This window comes from Geotrypetes seraphini, chromosome 19 (genome assembly GCF_902459505.1).
Source record: "Geotrypetes seraphini chromosome 19, aGeoSer1.1, whole genome shotgun sequence".
Classification (NCBI taxonomy): domain Eukaryota; kingdom Metazoa; phylum Chordata; class Amphibia; order Gymnophiona; family Dermophiidae; genus Geotrypetes; species Geotrypetes seraphini.
In genome coordinates, this window is record NC_047102.1 from 13,016,262 (window position 1) to 13,036,079 (window position 19,818).

Here is a 19,818-nt window from a genome sequence, read left to right on the forward strand (position 1 = left end):
GGGGCGCTGGTGTCTGGCACGCAATTTTCCCGTCACCGCGTAACCCACAGCATGTATAGAGGTATCTAGAGACCAAGTCTGCAAGGGACAAAATAAAAAACCAAAGGCGTCATGGCCTTACCTGATAATAGGTTTGAAAAGAATCAGCAAGGTCTTGATGAACATGGTCGGATGGACGATGTAAAGAGCTTTAATATTCTTCTTGTATCTGAGAAGGAAGCAAAGAGACTGAAAATTCCCCCTGAAGAGTGATGTATCATCATTACAAGCTCATCCCCTTCCATCACCAGTCACTGGTAGCACTACAGAAATAATAAATAGTAGGAGTACCGTGTTTCCCCGAAAATAAGACAGTGTCATATTAATTTTGGGTCCAAAAAACGCACTAGGGTTTATTTTCGGGGTTGTCTTATTTTTCTCATGTACAACAATTATCTCTCCCTTCCTCTCCTCCACCCCAATTCTTTCTCGTTCCTTTCCCCCCCCCCCCTGGTTACCCATCTTTTTGTGCAGCATCTTTCTATTAGAGGTCTGCACGGGAATGGGGATCGCGGGGATCCCCCCTAGGTCAACGGGACTCCCATGGGGACCCCTCCCAGATCTACAGGACTCCCACACAGGGACGGGTGGGGACAGAGGGATTCCTCGCGGGGACAGGTGGAGACGGGTGGGATTTTGGCTGGGACGGGTGGGGACAGATGGGATTTCTGTCCCCGCACAACTCTCTAGTTTCTATTCCTCCCATCCCCCTGTGCAGTAGAACCCCTCCGACTCTCTAAGTTTCCAAGTTTATTCCAAATTTGATATACCGTCTATCAACATGCACCTAGACGGTTTACAATACTAAAAAATGTTTAAAAGGGTAAAAAAGTAACTTAAAAGTAGTATATTTATAGACTGGACATAGTCATACAGAAACAAGAGGATCTGGGGCTGGCAAGAGTAAAGTATTGTACATCACGAGACTGACCGTGAGGCCTCCTAAAGAAGCAGGGGTTGCTGAATCGACGAGTCTGATTTTTTTCAGCAAATCAGGCAACACTAGTGTCAAGGATGGAGACAAGGAGTATCAGGGACATTCTGGGGGGGGGAGGGGGGTTTCGGGGATCGATCTTAACTAGGGCTTATTTTGGGGGTAGGACTCATATTAGGAGCATCTTTAAAAATCATGCTAGGTCTTATTTTCGGGGAAACAGGGTAGTAGAATGCAGAAAGTGAGCTCTGTCCCAGCCAAAAGCTTTTTGTTTTGCTGTTTGTTGTGTCTTTATCACTTTTTTTTTTTTTTTATGTGTAGTACACACATTTAAAAAAAGAGTTTGAGCCTCTCCCTGAAATTAATTTGGATTTCTTATTTCATGCTCTGTTTAAATTATTCACAAAAGTTTATCATCAATTTTTATTTCTTAGAATCATTATTAAGGTCATTTAAGAGAAGAACATTTGGATTTCTGATTGGAACTGATTATTTCTTGGGTGTTCCCTACAATATCTACAGGGCTGGTAACTGGATTTTTAGAATTCTGCTCCTTCAGTGCAGAAGAAATTAACCTACATTCTAGGAATTAAGGAGAAAAGTCCCAGTTCCAGAAATGTGATTATTCTGCTTAAATCCTCTGTCCAATAAACAGACAGACAACACTGATTTATGGACTAAATTATGCCTAACTGATGCTGGTTCCTAAGAAATTTTCTATGCCAATTGTAAATTGTCACATGATTCGTGGATTTGGAATTCTAGAAATTTTCAAAAATATGCACAGAAATTGTATAAATACTGTAGGTTGTCAGAGAGAACAACATCTGCCGATAGACAGTCAACCACATCATCCACCAGAGGGATAAAGCAGTGCAGAAGATGGCTAAGGCAGTCTGACCAGGCTGTGCTGAGATCTCATCTTGTGGTATTGTCCAGTTATTATGCCACAAAACACTAATGTGCCCTGCCAGGGGACAGGTCACAACCACTGGTGCAAGTAGAAACATAATGCTCTCTTACCCTCATCTCCTGTGCTATTCCCTTAATAAATATTTCTGTTCTGTGTTCATAACTGAAGCGCTGAAAGCAGGACCACAGAAAACAAAAGCAAATAGGGCTTGAGATGTGGAAGACTCTGATTGATTTTCAGAGGATTGTGTTTGTGAGGAGCTCGCTAAAGGTGGATAAAGCGATAGGGCCAGAGGATGGTAATAATAATAATAATAATAACTTTATTTTTCTATACCGCCATAGTCAGGCGACTTCTAGGCGGTTTACATTGTAAGAAGGCTGGACATTCAGCGAATAACAAGTACAGTACAATACTAATACAATACAGTAAATCCACATATAATACAGTAGAGTGAGTCCAAATTCAAAACATACAATAAGTTTAAATGGTGTACATCCAAGGGTACCGAGGGAACTTAGGAAAGTTCTGGCAGCTCTGCTGACATTTTTAATGTTTCTCTAGAGTCAGGAGTGGTACCCAAGGACTGGAGAAGGGCAGGTGTGGTCCATCTCCACAAAAGTGGAAGTAAGGAAGTAGTAGGGAACCGCAGGCCGGTAAGTCTGATTCCTGTGGTAAGTAAATTAATGGAAATGTTTTTTTAAAACAGTGGATTACAGGACCTAAGGCATCATGAATTCACTAGAGGTAGGTATGCTTTCCATTATAGGGAATTTCGACCATTGTTCCACAGTGCTTGTTCTTATAAACACTTTAGAACTCAATTGAAAACTTATCTTTTTTCAAAGTATCTGGCGAATTAAGCTATATGTTTCTTACGTTATTTTGTCACTAATCTTTTGTTAACCGCGTTGAACTTACGGTTACGCAGTTTATAAGTACGAAGTTATGTATGTTATGTTGTCAGATAAATCTGATCAATTTCTTTGACTGGATGACCACAGAATTGGACATGGGAAAGCGCTAGATGTGGTATATTTAAATTTTAGTAAAGCCTAAATGAACAGTGCCCTCGGTATGAGCCCCAAAGTGATGGACCAGGAACTGGGTCAAGAACTGGTTAAGTGGAAGATGACAGAGGGTAGTGGTCACTGGGCGCCAGCACTGGCAATGATGATCTTAGGCAGGGTGTGTGTGGGGGGGAGGTGGGTTGCAGAAGGGAAGATATGATACCAGGGAGTAAGCATGTGGGAACGAAGGTTCTGATATCAACAGATGAGAGTGAAGGTGGTGTTCCCAGGGATTGAGGCAGTGAAAGAAGAAGAAAAGAACTCTTTACATTTTCTCCACTTGTTAGTTTCAAATACAGTGTCAGGTCTCCAACAAAATCTTCCCTAGGCATGGGCTGTGAAAGTTGTAATAATAGTGCAAACACAGGATCTTTTATCTTGCCTCCCACCGAGGATCTCACTGTGCCTGTATCACACAGCCACACTCAAACTTACTTGCGATCAAATTCCCTGTAGGCATCTCTCAGCCAGCTTAGAGATGGCTTATTCTCACTGGTAAGGCCATGATGTAAATAAACGAGGGTGTAATCACTTTCAACGTACTGATCCAAGGTGTACTTCAGGTATCTGGGGGGACAAACATTCCCAAAAACCATCAGGATACACGAACAGAACCGAGAATTCAAAGAAGCATATCAGAACGTGTCCTCTGGGGCTATACTTTGATAAGGGCAGGCCTACACAACTCTACTATATACTCAGAGTGGGGCTAGCTGCATAACTTGAAGTACACTTCTCCCTCTGTATTCGCTGCGATAGGGGATTAAGAGAACCGCAAATACAGAAAAAAATTTTCATATGTTGTTCACTGTTTTCTATTAAAACCGTGAATAACGTGGTGGGAGGCCTGGCCTGTTCCTGAAGGACAGGCAAAACTCGGAATGCTGAAACCACGAATAGGGAGGGAGAAGTGTACCAGTTCTCAAAACATCCTAAGACCCAGACGGAAAGAGTCAAAGACATACTGGGAGGAAGCTAGAAGGAAGAATTCAATGCTTAACCTTTCTCTTTACTCCCTTTCATCCCTGCCCCCCTGGAGCCCTGCAGAAACCATCTGCTGAGACTCTAAGGGGAAGTGGAAGGAAGAGAGCGAAAGGAGGCAAAAAAGGAGAAGGGAGGATAGAATCAGGCACACCCACCCCAGGAGCTTGATGTGGTCCAGTTGGTGGCTTGGTGGCATGCGGCAAGCATTGAACAGGATCACTTTCCGACCGTACTTGTCATCGCCTAGTGAGGAAACAGAGGTCAGCATGAAATCAACAACTGACCCCTTCAGTGCCATTCAAACAACTGTGCCCTTCTGTCTGGTCCTCACTGTAAGGGCAATTGTTTAACAGAGGGCTTGCTGTATGTACTGGATATAGCATCTAGTTTAACTCTATTCCATAAAGATTAAGTGCCTCCTTTTTTTTAGTAGTACAAATAGTGGAAAATGTGCGTACTCCACTTTAGCCGATGTAAACACTTGTGCCTGGATGCCAGCATGCGTGCATGGAAATGATAAGTGTTCTGCAATTTGCATGGATACTTGTAGACTTCACCCACACACTTATTGGGAAAGTACATGCTTCTCCACCAGTCGGTATTTTACAAACCATTTACGTGCCTTCCTACTGCCTAAAATTAGACCGCTCCTGTACGCTTTTGTAGCACAGGAAAGCAGACATTCCCCCAGAGGCAAGCTAGGCAGAAACAGGATAGACCGTATGGTCTTTCTCTGCCATAATCTTCTCTGTTTCTCTCTATCCTGCACACACATTTGCCTGACTTTGCTAGCAGAGGAACTGTGTACTTTCCAACTTGTCTGTTTTCTGGTAAATGGGGGTGAGGGCACAGGAGCTAAATATTAAGATTCTTTAAAACCCTGCTAAGGCAGCAGCAACAAGGTCATACTAAAAATAGATATTTATTTTCAAGGCAGCCAGACTCTGTCATCACAAATGCCTCAGATTAGGAACACACATATTTCCATCTCTTTACATGATCTATGATAAGCTGCAATTGTAGTAGCTTTTGGTTGTTATGCTGTTTGCCTAAAAAATCATGAGCGAGGTGGAAAAAGTACACAGGAATCGTTAACGTTTGGATAATTTAGTGGTGATCTCACCAGCTAACTGCTTCATTATTGGGGGTGGGAAATGCATCAAAGGTTTGCGTGAAGCTATAGTCCCTTTGGGTCAGGATGTAAGTAATTTTCAACTATCAGTTATTCTATAAAGGAATAAAATATAAACTATCTAGTCAACAGCCTGAACCTTTTGGAAGCTATGAACTCTCCCTTAAATCACAGGTCAAGAACCCCGAGGTACTACACTCAACACTGATTCTGAGACCCCAAATCCAAGCAACCTCAGATGCTGCTTCTAACATCTGTGACAAGTCTCCCACCATACATCAGGAAGGCCAGACTTATTACAGTGGTTCACACCGTGATAACATCAAGGTTGGATTACTGCAATGCACACTTCCAAGATCTTCCCAAGGGATATCCCTAACCACACCCTCTCCAAAGGAAATCACACGATGTGATACTTGGCAACAAGCCTTCTATGGAATAGTCACTACAGTCTGGACCACACTCCCAGAAAGGCTTCACTTAAAATAAGACTATCTCTACTTCAGGAAGCAGATAAAACCTTGGCTCTTCTCCCATGTCTTTAATAGAAGAAATAACTAGCTTGTGAGGAGGAAGCGATGTCAGTGCCCAAAATGGCTGCCTGAAATAAGAGCTCTGAATGGGCTCAGCTAAATTGAGCAAATATCCTCTCAAGTGATCTGACTTGGGCACTTTTTTAAATCAATTGGAGATAGTAAGTAGCCTAGCATCTTATCGAATGCATAAACTGACAATATACTGTGATATTTTGCAAGAGTTTTCTTATCAACCAGTGAAGACATCTGGAGGACTGGAGTCTACAATGGCGGCAGCCCCACTGGTGCACAATGACTCTCAGCCGTGCCCTATCTCCTTTGTTGTTTGCTAACTTTATTAAGCCCCTGGCTCAGAAGCTGCATTTTCATGAAGGAATTCAGGATATGATATGTGATGGCACCACACAAAGTAATGCTTCTTGCAGATCATCTCCTGTTGACCTCAACTGACCCCAGAAACTCATTAAATAATGTGATTGAGATCTTGCAAGCTTATGATAGGGTTAAATCTGAAATCTTAAATATAACTGTGCCTCTTGATGAAACCCATGCATTGCAGAGGGACTTTCCACGTAAACGAATCAAAGGTTCTTCTCAGGTATCTTGATCTAAACTTACCTAGCGAGTTTGACAAGCTATATGCTTGAACTTTCCTCAAAACTAAAACAAATATTTGAAGACTTGGAAAGATGGGAGGGACTCAACTTCTCCTGGTTAGGAAGAATCTCAGCAATACAAATCATGGTCTTACCAAAACTTCTTTGTTTATTTATCCCCCACCCTTACCTAGGGTGAGTTACACACTTACATATAAAACTCTATATAACATACAGGTCGCATCAACGACAAACATCACTATAGCCATAAAACAGTCCAGACCATAGAATACATCAGTGACCAGCACCCTGCACTCAACAGTCTCTACTCCTCAATTCACCAATCTCAGACTATTTACTTTTTACGGCCCTACCAATTCAATTACCTAAACTCTTTTTGGCTTTGAGTAGGGGAGACTCTACGGACAATTTCCCGTTTATATAATGCTCTAATGTTGCAAACAAACCCGATTGTAAAGTATACAACTAAATGGGAGATTGATTTAGGTAAGACTTATGAAATAAATAGATGAAGAAATGCTTTGAAGAGCTTATTGAAAGTATTTATAGCCAGCAATATGAACAAAAATGGACATTAAATCTTATATAGAAGACTAGTCTTTAAGCCTGTTTCATTAACGGGTGCTAGAATAGATGTGTCTGTCTGTCTTTCTTTCTGTCTGTCTGTCTCTCTCCCTGGCCCCCTGCCTGCCTATCTCTCTCTGTTGCGCCATGCCTGCCTGTCTCTCCGTGGCCCCCTTCTATCTCCCCCCCCTGAGCAAACCAAGATTGTTGCCTGCCCCCCAGCACACCCCTCCCCCCAAAGCAGCCCCCTTTCCCTCTCCCCCTCCACTTTCCTGTGCAGCAGAAGCAGCCGGACGCCTCGCAGCACCCGCACCGTCCGCTTCGCCGAAGTACTCCCTCCTGCCATTGCTTTCCGCGCCGCTCAAACTGCCGCCAAGCCAACGCACACCACACGCCGCAAATCGAACACAGCCACGGAGTCACCAATCACGATGGCAGGAATCACGGAATCATAAGTGCGCATGCGCGCTTAGGGTTTTATTATAGAGGATATTACACCCCTGAACACGACTGTGGAGTGGTGGGGGATTTTCATCATATCTGGTGGTCTTGTACCATGGTGAAAAGGTTGGGGTTCTATTATTAGCTGTTCTTAGCCTGTAACAGGGTCATTCTTTCCCCTAGAAGCACAGTATTGTCTATTTCATATGAAAAATCGTACTGTTACCAGGTTTAAACATAAGCTGGCTTGTTACTTTTTCACTGCTGGCAAATTCCTGATTGTCCAGCACTAGAAGGAAAACCAGATACTTGACAACAGAAAGTCTTAGAAAAGCTGGTCTTTATTTGCTTGATGATGAAATTGACAGCACTGTGCAAGTCAATTGACACTTTTTTAATAAAATTTGGGACACATGAGCCTTTTATTTTTCCTTACTATTTTTTTCTGATTGACTATGACTGTTGGCCACTGGGGTTCTTATCTTTTGTTTTCATTATGAAGAAAATGTTCTGCTGAACAAATATAGCAAAGTTGATTATCGGGCTGTGTCCCGAATGTTACCATGTTGATGGATGTTCTTACTGATCTGTTTAACTTGTACATTACTGTGTAGGAAATTAAATGTAAAAAAACCCAAAAAAAACCCAACTAGCTTGTAATACATACAAGGACTAAAAATAGCTCTATATACCGTAGTAGAACTTGCACACACAAACAATTATGAAGAATTCAGGAAACACCTAAAAACTTACCTATTCTTGAAACACCTAGGCAACGAACCGGAACAACAACCCCCTCGTAACACCATCACATAACTAAACTTGCAAACTGTTAACCCCAACCCCTAATCACTAACTACGAACACTCTATTCAAGTCACGGAATATTTCTACTTCTGAGCAAACAGCTTGGCACTTTCGGGCCTTGCAACACACAAACTGTTGTTAACATTATTAATATTATCAGATGTAGCCTGCTTTACTCTTTAAGTCATTGTACAAGAAGTATACTGCTATACTCTTTAATTCATTGTACGTAAAGTTTCTCTTCATTGTATTGAGATGTACACTGCTAAATTCCTTAATTCATTGTACGTAAAGCCTCTCTTTATTGTATTTACATTTTCTTTATTGTATTCACAATCTCTTTTATTGTAAACCGCCTAGAAGTCGCAAGATAGCTGGCGGTATATAAAAATAAAGTTATTATTATTATTATTCACTCCTACTCTAGCTGAGATCACTTTCACGTACCTTTTCTGACACCACATTCAACTTTTCCTTAAGTCAGTCACCCTTATTTTCTATCTAATTCCACCCCATACAGTCTATTAAGTTGTTTTAATGTGTATTCTGATTACACTAAGTATAGCAGGATTTAAAAAAGGTTTGGCTAATTTTCTAAAAAAGTCCATAAGCCATTATTAAGATACACTTGGGAAAATCCACCGCTTATTCCTAGGATAAGCAGCATAAAATTTGTTTCATTCTTTGGGATCTTGCCAGATACTTATGACCTTGGTTGGACACTGTTGGAAACAGGATACTGGGCTTGATGGTTTCCTTGCACTGAGCTTATCATCAGCTGGAATGGGAAAGTTCCATGTGATCATAACTCCTTCACTCTCCACAATTCTCTCAGGGACATGATCTCAGTGCTTTTCCAGTACAAAGACGTTTTAGTGTTTGTGAACTTTCTCGCTAGTGAGATTCCATTTTGACATCCATATGCCACAATCACTAATTAAACATGACTAGAACATTTGGGTCACCATGCAGAGCTCCTCTAGGACTTTCAGGTCCCCATGCAGGACCCAGACATTTCAGGTTATATATCTACCTTGGTGACTGCACAGCGATCATAAAGATTACATTTTACTAGACAATTTCTGAGTTTGATGTCAGTCAGATCTACTGGGAGAGAGAGACAGAGAAGGAAGAGAGAAAGAATGATGAGACAGAGATAGTGAGATGGGACACTTACCTGCCACTTCCACAATCTGACGCCATGCAATGTCATAGTATGGATCATTCCAGCGCAAGTGAGTGCAGGGGTCAGGAGAGCCCTTGGAGTCTTCTATTATTAAAAAAGGAAGAAAATCAGCTTTCATCAAAAACAGCACTGAAAAAGCCATAAAATCAATGACTACTGTGTTTGTCGTTTCCAGAATTGGATTCAGAACTGAAATTACCATAGGGATCTTAACCATCGAAAATCTCAGAGTAACTCTAGTCATTGTTCAGAAAGGTAGTGTAGGGATGCTGAGAGGCTGGAGAAGCTGGGGCTCTTTTCCCTGGAAAAGCGGAGACTTAGAGGGGATATGATAGAAACTTATAAGATCATGAAGGGTATAGTGAAGGTAGAGAGAGACAGATTCTTCAGACTGGCGGGGGCAACAAAAACTAGAGGGCACTCAAAAAAATTGAAGGGAGATAGGTTCAGAACAAATGCTAGGAAGTTCTTCTTCACCCAGAGGGTGGTGGACACCTGGAATGCGCTTCCAGAGGGGGTGGTTGAGCAGAGTACGATTTTGGGTTTCAAAAAGGGATTGGACGAGTTCTTGAAGGGTAAGGGAATCCAGGGGTACAATTAGAGGGTTACTATACAAGACAAAATGCTCTTGAGTAATAGATCACTACAGGTCATCGACCTGGGGGGCCGCCGCGGAAGCGGACTGATGAACCTATGGTCTGATTCGGCAGAGGCAATGCTTATGTGCTTATGATGAATGAGGTTCTCTGGGGTGGCGGTGGAGGGGGCCACTCAGTACTAGAATAGCAACTGGAGAAGCCTGAGATGTATTGGCAGAGGCTGTGTTGAGGTCTCGACAATAGAACCAAAGACAGCTAAGAAACAGCGAACTAAAATGTAGGTGTTTTTAAACAGAAGATTCTTACCTTGAATCTTTAGACTGAAAAAGGTCCATTTGGTTCATCTTGAAATTCTGAATTTGTGTTGATCAGTGTCTGTAACCTGCTGCTCACCTACCTGACTTGGGGAAATCAGTTGAATCATCGGGTGGCCAATTTTTATCATCTATCGAAGCCAATTTGAGCTGGTCCAGGGATTGACTGGTGTCATCCATCCCAAGATCATCCTGCAGCTCAGTCAATGGGTCTGTGGCCATTCTGAATGTCCCATACACAACCACTATACGTCCCAAAGCCTGAAGAGACATATACAAGACAGAGTATGACACCTTCCATTGCTAGTAATAAGATTATAGCTACTTTTAATATTCAAATGCAGTGCTTAGGCACTCCATGGGATACAAAATAAAACATTTTGGCTGAACCTCTATAAATTTCACAACCAAGTAAAATCATAAATTTCGGTACAATGCTGAATGGATGAGACCAGATTTGATTTATTTATTTAAAAACATTTCTAATCCGCTTTTATCCAAAGCAGCTCACAATTTACGTACACAGCTTAAAACATATGGAATTTCACAAGACCAATTACCAAACGGAAGAAGGAGAAAAGTCATAGTCTTCTGGAAAAGGTAACATGATCATTATGGCGAAGTACAAATCTAACAAAGAAATATGCCTGGGCAAAAAGATATATTTTGAGCAGTTTCCTAAACTGCTACAGATTTCCACAAAACCGTAAAGCATCAATCATGGCGGATTTTTTTTAGTTCACACGTACAATTTCGGTATATCAAGTGACTGACGATTTTCAGATCTCAGAGCTCTTGGTGGTTTGTACTGTATCAGGCATTTAGCCAGATAACCTGGCAAGCTGTCAGGAACACCCTGTAGAACAAGTTTTAAAATTTTAAATTGAACTCAAAATGAAACTGGTAACCAATGGGCATAATGGGATCATAATGGGATACTCCCATCAACATCCGAGCTGCTGAGTTCTGAATAATCTGTAAGGCATTGATTCGAGTAGTCGGTATGCCCAGATAAATCCGAATGATCACTAAGAACAATTGGTAGAAATTCGAAGCCCGCTACATCTCTCAAAGCATATGCTGCAGCTACTCAATCCCCATAAGCTGCTTTTGTGCTTTGATCCATGCAGAACAATCATAGGAGAGGCCCTTAGTCTGTCAAAAGAATGATGTCCTTGCTCCTGCTACAAATTCCTTGAACTGGAGTCAAAATGCAATTGAAAACTGATCAATAACACTGGCCTGTTTCTGGGTATATTTCACCTGCTGATTCCAAAACTGGCACCAGTTTTCTCCTATCACCTCTAGTTTCTGAGATACAGAACATGTGCCATAAAACCACTCTTCACTCTGCTCGCCCATTAAAAAAAAAAAAAAAAAAAAAATCAGAATATTTTAATGTATTGTTTAAATTCATATCTTTTAAGCACAAAGGAAACATGAAAAAATTAAAAGAAAAGTGTTCAACATGAAAATCTACTTATTTCAGACCGAAAGCACAAGTTTATGATCCAAACTTTCCAGTCATTCGACACACAAGAAGCTCCTTTTGTAAGAATTCCGAGAGTGGGATCTGCCAGGACAATCCCGCATAAGATTCCAACAATAGTCTGCCATCATGTGTGCCTCCCATCTTCCTTGGTATCTGGCTGCCATTGTTTTTATGTCTTGGTGAAAGTTTTCATCTTGCTTTTCGCTTAAATCTCTGGAAAGCGATCTAAGGGACTGTTTTTTTAGCTTTGTAATCATGTACACCGCTTAGATATTTGATAAGCAGTATATCACATTTTTAATAAACTTGAAACTGTGCAGATAACGGACTTTAACACATGCTACAGCCAATCCTGTTTATGTAGTCTAAGGAGACCATGTTTACCTTGTATATTTTTTGCACATAATTATGTGATATAACAGAACAAAGGTGATTTTGTCATTTAAGCTTTACATTTTTATGCCAGTGTGCATTATAAGAAAGGAAGCAGACGGCAGCCATTTAGGGAGTGGCATGGGACCAGGCAGCAGCGTGAAAAGCTCGCGCCTGCCTTGTGCAAGAGGAGGCAGCCGTCCAGCGAGAGACGTCGCCGCAGCAGTAAGCCGAGGGGCTCGAGCACCTGTGTGTCCCGGCGGCTTCCAGACCTGGTCTCAAGGGGGGTAAGTTCTGGCATCCTCTTCTGCTTTACAGTGCTGGTCCACCGGGAAAATAAAAGTACAGGGAGGGGGGTTAAAAATTACTATTTGCTCCATAAGACGCGCTTACATTTCCACCCACTTTTGGGTGGAAAAAAGTGCACCTTATGGAGCGAAAAATACGGTCATTTAAATATACAAATTTCCCATTCAAAAAAGATTCTGCAGAAGAGATCTTTTCAAAACTTAATAAATTCAACCATATCTAAGAAACTAGAGCTGATGCGGTCTACCCAATGCAATTTTTTGAATCAGTGCCCCAAATAACCCCAGGGACAGGTCAAAAATCCCAAGGCACCAAATTTAAAAAAAAAATTTTGGGGGGCCTGTATAATCAATGATGTTCCTTTTTAAAAAAAACTTGCATTTTGACTTCATTTTAGTGACTTCAACTGTAGCTGATGATTCACTTTTGAAGTTTGTAAGTTGGTGCAGTATTAGACCTTCTTGAACCATTGATCTGAATGCAACTTGGCAGCGAGACCTTAGAAGACTTGGTAGAAAGTTTTGTGTGTGTTCATTTATGGGTCCAATTACTAGAGATTTTTGTGTTGTGCCTTCATAGTTATTTGCATAATATCCTTTGTGTGTACATACATGAGTGTGTGTATCTGTGTTGTCGCCATACATATGTAGATTTGTATGAGTATTTATTTATTTATTTAGATTTTTATCCCGTCCTCCCAGTAGCTCAGAACGGTTTACAAGTAAACATTCACAATGGAGTGAATTGGACATACAAGATTATACAGTAGATTTAAATACTTGGACATACGAGACTGTGCAGCAGTTTAGATATAGGGACTATACAGCAAATTAAGAACAGTAGTTTAAATATAAGTAGTTTAGTTTAGATACAAGTTATTTGAGTATAGGCTGAGAGTGGACTAAACAGAAATTTAGACAGAAGATTAGAATGGAGAAAGAAGAGTAGAGGTGGGGTTTAAGGGGGTTGGGTGTAGACTGAGGGTGACCTTTAGTTGAAGAGGAGGGTCTTTACCATTTTCCGGAATGTCATTAGTGAGTTCTGTAGTCTGAGTTGGTTCCAGAGTTGAGGAATGAAGTGGCTGTAGGAGCGTTTGCGGGCGGTTTCTGAGAGGAGGGACCTTCCGGGGGGAATGCATAGGCGTATCTCCGTTTCTGAGCGGAGGGTGCGGGTGGGGATGTAGATGGGTAACTTGGATTCTATGTAGGAGGGGGTGGTGGCATAAATTCTTTTGTGTGCTATTGCCAGGGCCTTGTATTTGTAAAGTGTGGGGTGTGGGGGGTGACTGATCTGGAAGGGAGAGGGGTGGGATAGTTTGAATGGAGTAGTAAACAATTTGTTATTTGGAACAAAAATAATAAAATGAAACCAAATGTGATAATCAGCATAAGAGACATTGCTGTTAACAGATTTCAAATAATACATTTTATATTTAAACCATAATCTGACACTTTCAGCTTCTCCACCAGCAGGAAGCAGTACACATAGCATCTAGTAGCAGATGAAACTGTTCAGTCACTAGGTATCACCATTCACAGCAATCACTATGAAAGATACAGGGTTTAGTCACTTGCTTCACAGTATTAATATACAGCAAAGAATATTAAATATACATTTGAATCCAGAAAAACTAGCTCAGCAAGAAGAGTGTGGTAGTGAAGGAGGCCTCATGCCTTATGTTGCTAACCCCACTTTTTACAAAACCGCAGTGTGGTTTTTAGCACCAGCTGTGGCAGTAACAGCTCCAACGCTTATAGAATTCCTATGAACTGTTACTACTGCGGTTGGTGCTATGCTTTTGTAAAAATGTTCTTGGTTCACCGACCAGATTTGTAGATGATAAATATAAGATTTTAAATACACACACACACACATATATATATATATATATATATATATATATATATATATATATATATATATATATATATATATATATATATACATATATACATATATAGTAAAACCTTGGTTTGCGAGCATAATTTGTTCCAGAAGCATGCTTGTAATCCAAAGCACTCGTTCCACAACCCAAAAACTTTAATACAAAATACACTGAAAACATGCTTATAATCCAAAACACTCCTAAATCAAAGCAAATTTCCCCATAAGAAATAATGGAAACTCAAGACGATTCGTTCCACAACGCAACGACTTTAATACAAAATACTATATGTACTTGTATTGCAAGACCGCCTTCATTTAGAACAGTCTCTACACTCCTGTAGTGGCAGAGAGAGAAGAACCATTGGCTCAGTTGTGATGATATGACGCGTGTATACTGTATGTACTTGTATTGCAAGACATTGCTTGTGTATCAAGTTAAAATTTAATCAAATGTTTTGCTTGTCTTGCAAACCAAGTTATTCGCAATCCAAGGTTTTACTGTATTATTTCCAACCTCTCTGCTTATGTTTGTATGTGGACATACCTGTGTGTTTGAACAAGTCTATATGTTTGTCTGTGATCAGAAGATGGGAAGAGTGGCGGTTCAGATTGAAAGAAGTACCCAGTTCCTATGTTTTTCATAAATCAATGTTTCTTTGCTGCAGTTGTTGTAATCCCCTTTCCCATTCAAAATGTATTGGTCTTTTTCCAGGGGGGGGGGGCACTATTTCTCTGGAATTCTTTCTCTATGTGGCCCATTTTTTGAACCTCATTTACCTTTTTGCCAGTTTTTCTTATGCCAAGCTTTGTCCCATTCATTAAGATTTTGAAGAGTTATTTTGTTCCAGAAGAACAGATATGCTTAACCCCCCTATGAATAAATTTCTCTCCAACATTTCACTAGATTAGAAAAAATAAAAAGAGAAGAACAATCTTGAAGTTAAAATCCTTTAACCCTCACCCACACCTTTGTATATACACGTTTCAGTTCCAAGATTTGGGTTTTTTTGTTTACAGATAGGAATGAGCGATTCAGTAGGGCAGGAAGTTGACGTCCTTGAATTGTACATCTTGCCTCATAGCTGCCTGACCTGGATCTGCAGAGCAGACAGAAAAATTCTTGCCAAGCACTTTCAGCTGAAAATCTAATTCATGTCTTAATTTATTTACCTACTAGTCCTTCTTTTGGCCAAATTTGACACACTATAATTCCTACAGAACAAGCCGTACCAGGAGGAGATGAATTGTTTCTTTCTGGCAGTCCAGCTGGTGAAAATGTCCAGTCATGGATCTGTTCATTTCTGGAATTTGGCTCTTAGCTTTGGCCAGCCAAAAGGAAGGGACTAATTACGGTAACAGTTGAGTGTAATAACTAAATGGAATTGAGGAACTTTAGACAGACTAGACCAGGGGTGTCCAATGTCGGTCCTCGAGGGCCGCAATCCAGTCGGGTTTTCAGGATTTCCCCAATGAATATGCATGAGATCTGTGTGCATGCACTGCTTTCAATGCATATTCATTGGGGAAATCCTGAAAACCCGACTGGATTGCGGCCCTCGAGGACCGACATTGGACACCCCTGGACTAGACAAACTCAAGCTGTAGAGACCAGAATACAAAGAACTGAAAGAAGCCCTATTTTTTCTTTTTAATTTAGAGAAAACAAATGATGGTGTTCAAGGAGTCATTTCAGAATTAAATGAATAGACAATACAATAAGTAGGGGTCACAGTAGGCAACAAAGAGCAAGTCTTCATGAAAAAGCCCTTTCACCCTGCAATTTCAAGTCATGGTCCCTCCAACGTCAGGCTGTAGGCAAGTGAGTTGACAAACTCCTACTCGAATGTTAGTAGTCAGTCATTCAATTAGCCCCATCCAGTCGACAACGACGACTTAATTTCTTACATATACGTACATTGGCCAAAGTACGAGCTAGTCGTAAGAATTTTGTCTCTAAAGTAGAGCTTCCCAACTGGGGTCACAATCTAGGTGGGCTGCCATAGGTGCATCATTATTCAGCACCTCAAGAGCATCACACAGTTTAATTGGCTGCAATCACGGGAGGGCTCACAGCCACATAAAGATTGGGAAAGCACTGCTCTAAAGTAACTGTGAATTCCAGTTTTCCTACCAAGAGGCCTAACCTATGTTGGTTGTGATACAATCTCTGCCAAAAAAAATCTGAAACTACGCACCAAGCCAGACAAGGAGGTTGGGAGGTTAGGAAAGCTGCGGTTTTTTCCATAATTCCAGTTTGAATTCATGTTTAGGGGCCTTCTAGGATCTTTCTGCCAAAAGCTCAGCTCAGCTAGGTCACTGGTATTTTTTTACCACCTCTGAGGGCTGTAGGGGAGAGGCGAGTTAAATATAAGATATAAGTCACTGCCTCTGCGAGGGAGGGTTGGGGGGGATACCTATGAACAAATGACTTGAGTTACTGAAGCAATGGGTTTACACATGAGAGAATAGCCGAGTTCCCAAACTGGAGAGATTCTAGCGTTATGTATGAGGCAAAGACTGAGTTTTTGCAAGCAGGGTTTCTGTTAATAATTATCTTCTCTTGACATCAGCAACATGCACGTCCGTTTCCATAGCAGCCACACAAAGTACTTATACCACAGTAGCAGCTTGGATATGATAGAGATGTTTAAATACCTACGTAAAGTAGATGCGCACGAGTCGAGTCTCTTTCATTTGAAAGGAAACTCTGCAATGAGAGGGCATAGGAGGAAGTTAAGAGGTGATGGGCTCCGGAGTAATATGAGGAAATACTTTTTTACAGAAAGGGTGGTAGATGCGTGGAACAGTCTCCTGGAAGAGGTGGTGGAAACAGAGACTGTGTCTGAATTCAAGAGGGCCTGGGATAGGCACATGGGATCTCCCGGAGAGAGAAAGAGATAATGGTTCCTGCGGATGGGTCGTTTGGCCTTTATCTGCCATCATGTTTCTCTGCAGTAATCTCTTTCATTCTTGATTCTGCCAAATATGTTCTAAGTGAAGGGCCCTACACCAAAGCGCTATGAGAGCAAATCCACCAGTAATGAGAACACTGTCACAAAATCTGGAGCTTTTTATTATCAATAGAATTTCTAAGGAGGAACTTGCCTCTCACTGTCACCTAGCTGTAAATCTCTTATCATCCCAGCATTTCACTGCATCTAATTCCTGTTATCACCAGCATTTCTGATACTAGCCGTCTCAAAATGTGTGAAGTGGAGGAAGAGGTCCTTTATAGGTCCTTCAAGATAAGGAAATTGGGTCATTAGGGCATAGACAGGGGGTGGGTAAGCAGAGTGGGCAGACTTGATGGGCTGTAGCCCTTTTCTGCCGTCATCTTCTATGTTTCTATTTAGAGTGGAGAAACTATGGAATCATTTGTTAATTGAGACAGCAAAGGTTCAAATCTAAATAAGACAACAACTATTCCTGTGTTTGAAGAGAGAACCTGAGGGGAAGTTCAGCTGGCACAAGGACAAAATGGGTTATGGCAGAGAAGCAAGAAGTTGATGTGCTTAGATATTCTTCCTCAAGAAGCATCTAGGACTCGGAAAACAGCCAAGGGAATCACGGGAGAGAAAGCCAAGCAAGTCTTGGCAAGTACCAGTCAACAGAACAGAGACTCAAACGTTGGCTTGAGTTGTTACTATGAACTGCTGAATTGCTTTTATTTTAGACAAATTTAGCCATGGAGTTGTCTCTCTTTTCACCAGGATTTCTCGCATATTATAATACCCACTTTGCCGAGGATCCTGGTGACCCAACACATTTGTGAATCAGCCTAGTATGGAACTGAAACACTTAAAAAATGCCAAAAGGTCTCCTCTTCACTATTAGCAAGAGAAGATCTTAACCCAAGCACTAAGAACACAAGAATAGCCTTACCGGGTCAGACCAATGGTCCATCAAGCCTAGTAGCTCGTTCTCACAGTGGCCAATCCAGGTCCCTAGTACCTGGCTAAAACCCAGAATCCTCAAAGTAGCAACATTCCATGCTATCGATCCAGGACAAGCAGTGGCTTCCCCAATGTCTTTCTCAATAGCAGACTATGGACTTTTCCACCAGGAAATTGTCCAAACCCTTCTTAAAACCAGCTACGCTATCTGCTCTTACCACCTCTGGCAATGCGTTCCAGAGCTTAACTATTAGCAGAGTGAAAAAATATTTCCTCCTATTGGTTTTAAAAGTATTTCCCTGTAACTTCATCGAGTGTCCCCTAGTGGAGTGAAAAATCAATCCACTTGTACCCGTTCTACTCCACTCAGGATTTTGTAGACTTCAATCATATCTCCCCTCAGCCGTCTCTTTTCCACGCTTAAGAGCCCTAACCTTTTTAGTCTTTCCTCATTCAAGAGGAGTTCCATAGTTCCATCCCCTTTAGCATCTTGGTTGCTCTTCTCTGAACCTTTTCTAGTGCCGCTATATCTTTATTGAGATAAGGAGACCAGAACTGAATGCAATACTCCAGGTGAGGTCACACCATGGAGCGATACAGGGGCATTATAACATTCTTAGTCTTGTTAACCATCCCTTTTTTAATAATTCCTAGTATCCTGTTTGCTTTTTTGGCCGCCGCCACACATTAAGCGGAAGGTTTCATCTTGATGGTTTAATTCTCATCACCTAACGCAGGGGATGTTCTACACAATCACCATTCCTTTTCATTAAAATTATTTCTGCCTATCCCTGTCAGAATTACATGATCACCTACATAAATTACAAAGTAAGTTCTGTTTAATTTCATAAATATGCAAGTGGAATGGCAACTGAGAGACAGGATCACAAGCAGAGCTGTGGAGTCAGTGCACGAACCTTCAATTCCATTAAACTTTACACTTTTTGTTCTGGATCTAAAGTACTAATCAATTTAACTTATATTTACCAGTACTTTTTATCCAGGACAAATAAAAGTATAAAATTATAAATTTACCATATATTATAATGTACCGACTCCATATTCAAAATAAAAACGTACATTTATAATGACTGAGACGCCACCCAAAAATTGCTTCCAACTCCGATGGACTCCACAGCCCTGATCACAAGATTGATTTTCCTGGTTTTTATTTCCTTATGAATTTGAATTTGGCTCTGGCTCAAAAGTAGCTCAAGATATTTGTAGGGACAGTGGGGGCCTCTGTTCTCAAAGGGACTATTTGCTATGCTATATTATTTCCAATTAAAGTGCAGCAAACGCAGACAGGATGTGTTCACCAGAACAAGTATTATTTACAAATAACACAGCTTTAAAAAAAAAATGCTAGCACAACCTGTAAATCCATGATAAAAAAAACAAGCTATGTCAGAAGGAAATGTATGCAAATTAGCTCATTAATATGGCAATGGAAGATATTGCATCCAGGAGAAGGGCCGGTTTTATTTTAGCATAGTGGGTTCAGGTTGAGGCTTCCTATCCCACAATTCAGCTGCTGGGCGTAAGCAAATTTCTCAGCTGTAGCAATGCAAACAAAAATACCAAAGAATTCAGTAACTCAGGCTACCTCAGAGAAACTTAATTCTTCTGTGGTACAAAAGCATGCAAATGTACTATTTATAGCAGCTTAGCACACTGGACCCTAGACAATAGAGGCTGGAGTGACTTGTCCAAGATTACAAAAAACATCA

The 19,818-nt window shown here is 41.0% G+C and overlaps 1 protein-coding gene across 2 annotated transcripts in view; it reads right to left on the minus strand.

Annotated features, from left to right (window-relative positions):
• Nucleotides 1-19,818, minus strand: part of ARHGAP1 (Rho GTPase activating protein 1) — a 35,035-nt gene that overhangs the window by 13,627 nt on the left and 1,590 nt on the right. The window contains exons 2-6 of one of the 2 annotated variants that reach the window (XM_033928150.1): nucleotides 10,219-10,396; nucleotides 9,214-9,306; nucleotides 4,096-4,183; nucleotides 3,392-3,523; nucleotides 122-208 (exon numbers count right to left, since the gene is read on the minus strand). In XM_033928150.1, coding sequence (XP_033784041.1) covers nucleotides 122-208; nucleotides 3,392-3,523; nucleotides 4,096-4,183; nucleotides 9,214-9,306; nucleotides 10,219-10,357 — 539 coding nt within the window. In that variant the 5' untranslated portion in view covers nucleotides 10,358-10,396. The remainder of the gene's footprint in view (nucleotides 1-121; nucleotides 209-3,391; nucleotides 3,524-4,095; nucleotides 4,184-9,213; nucleotides 9,307-10,218; nucleotides 10,397-19,818) is intronic. The other variant, XM_033928151.1, reaches the window with a different exon arrangement.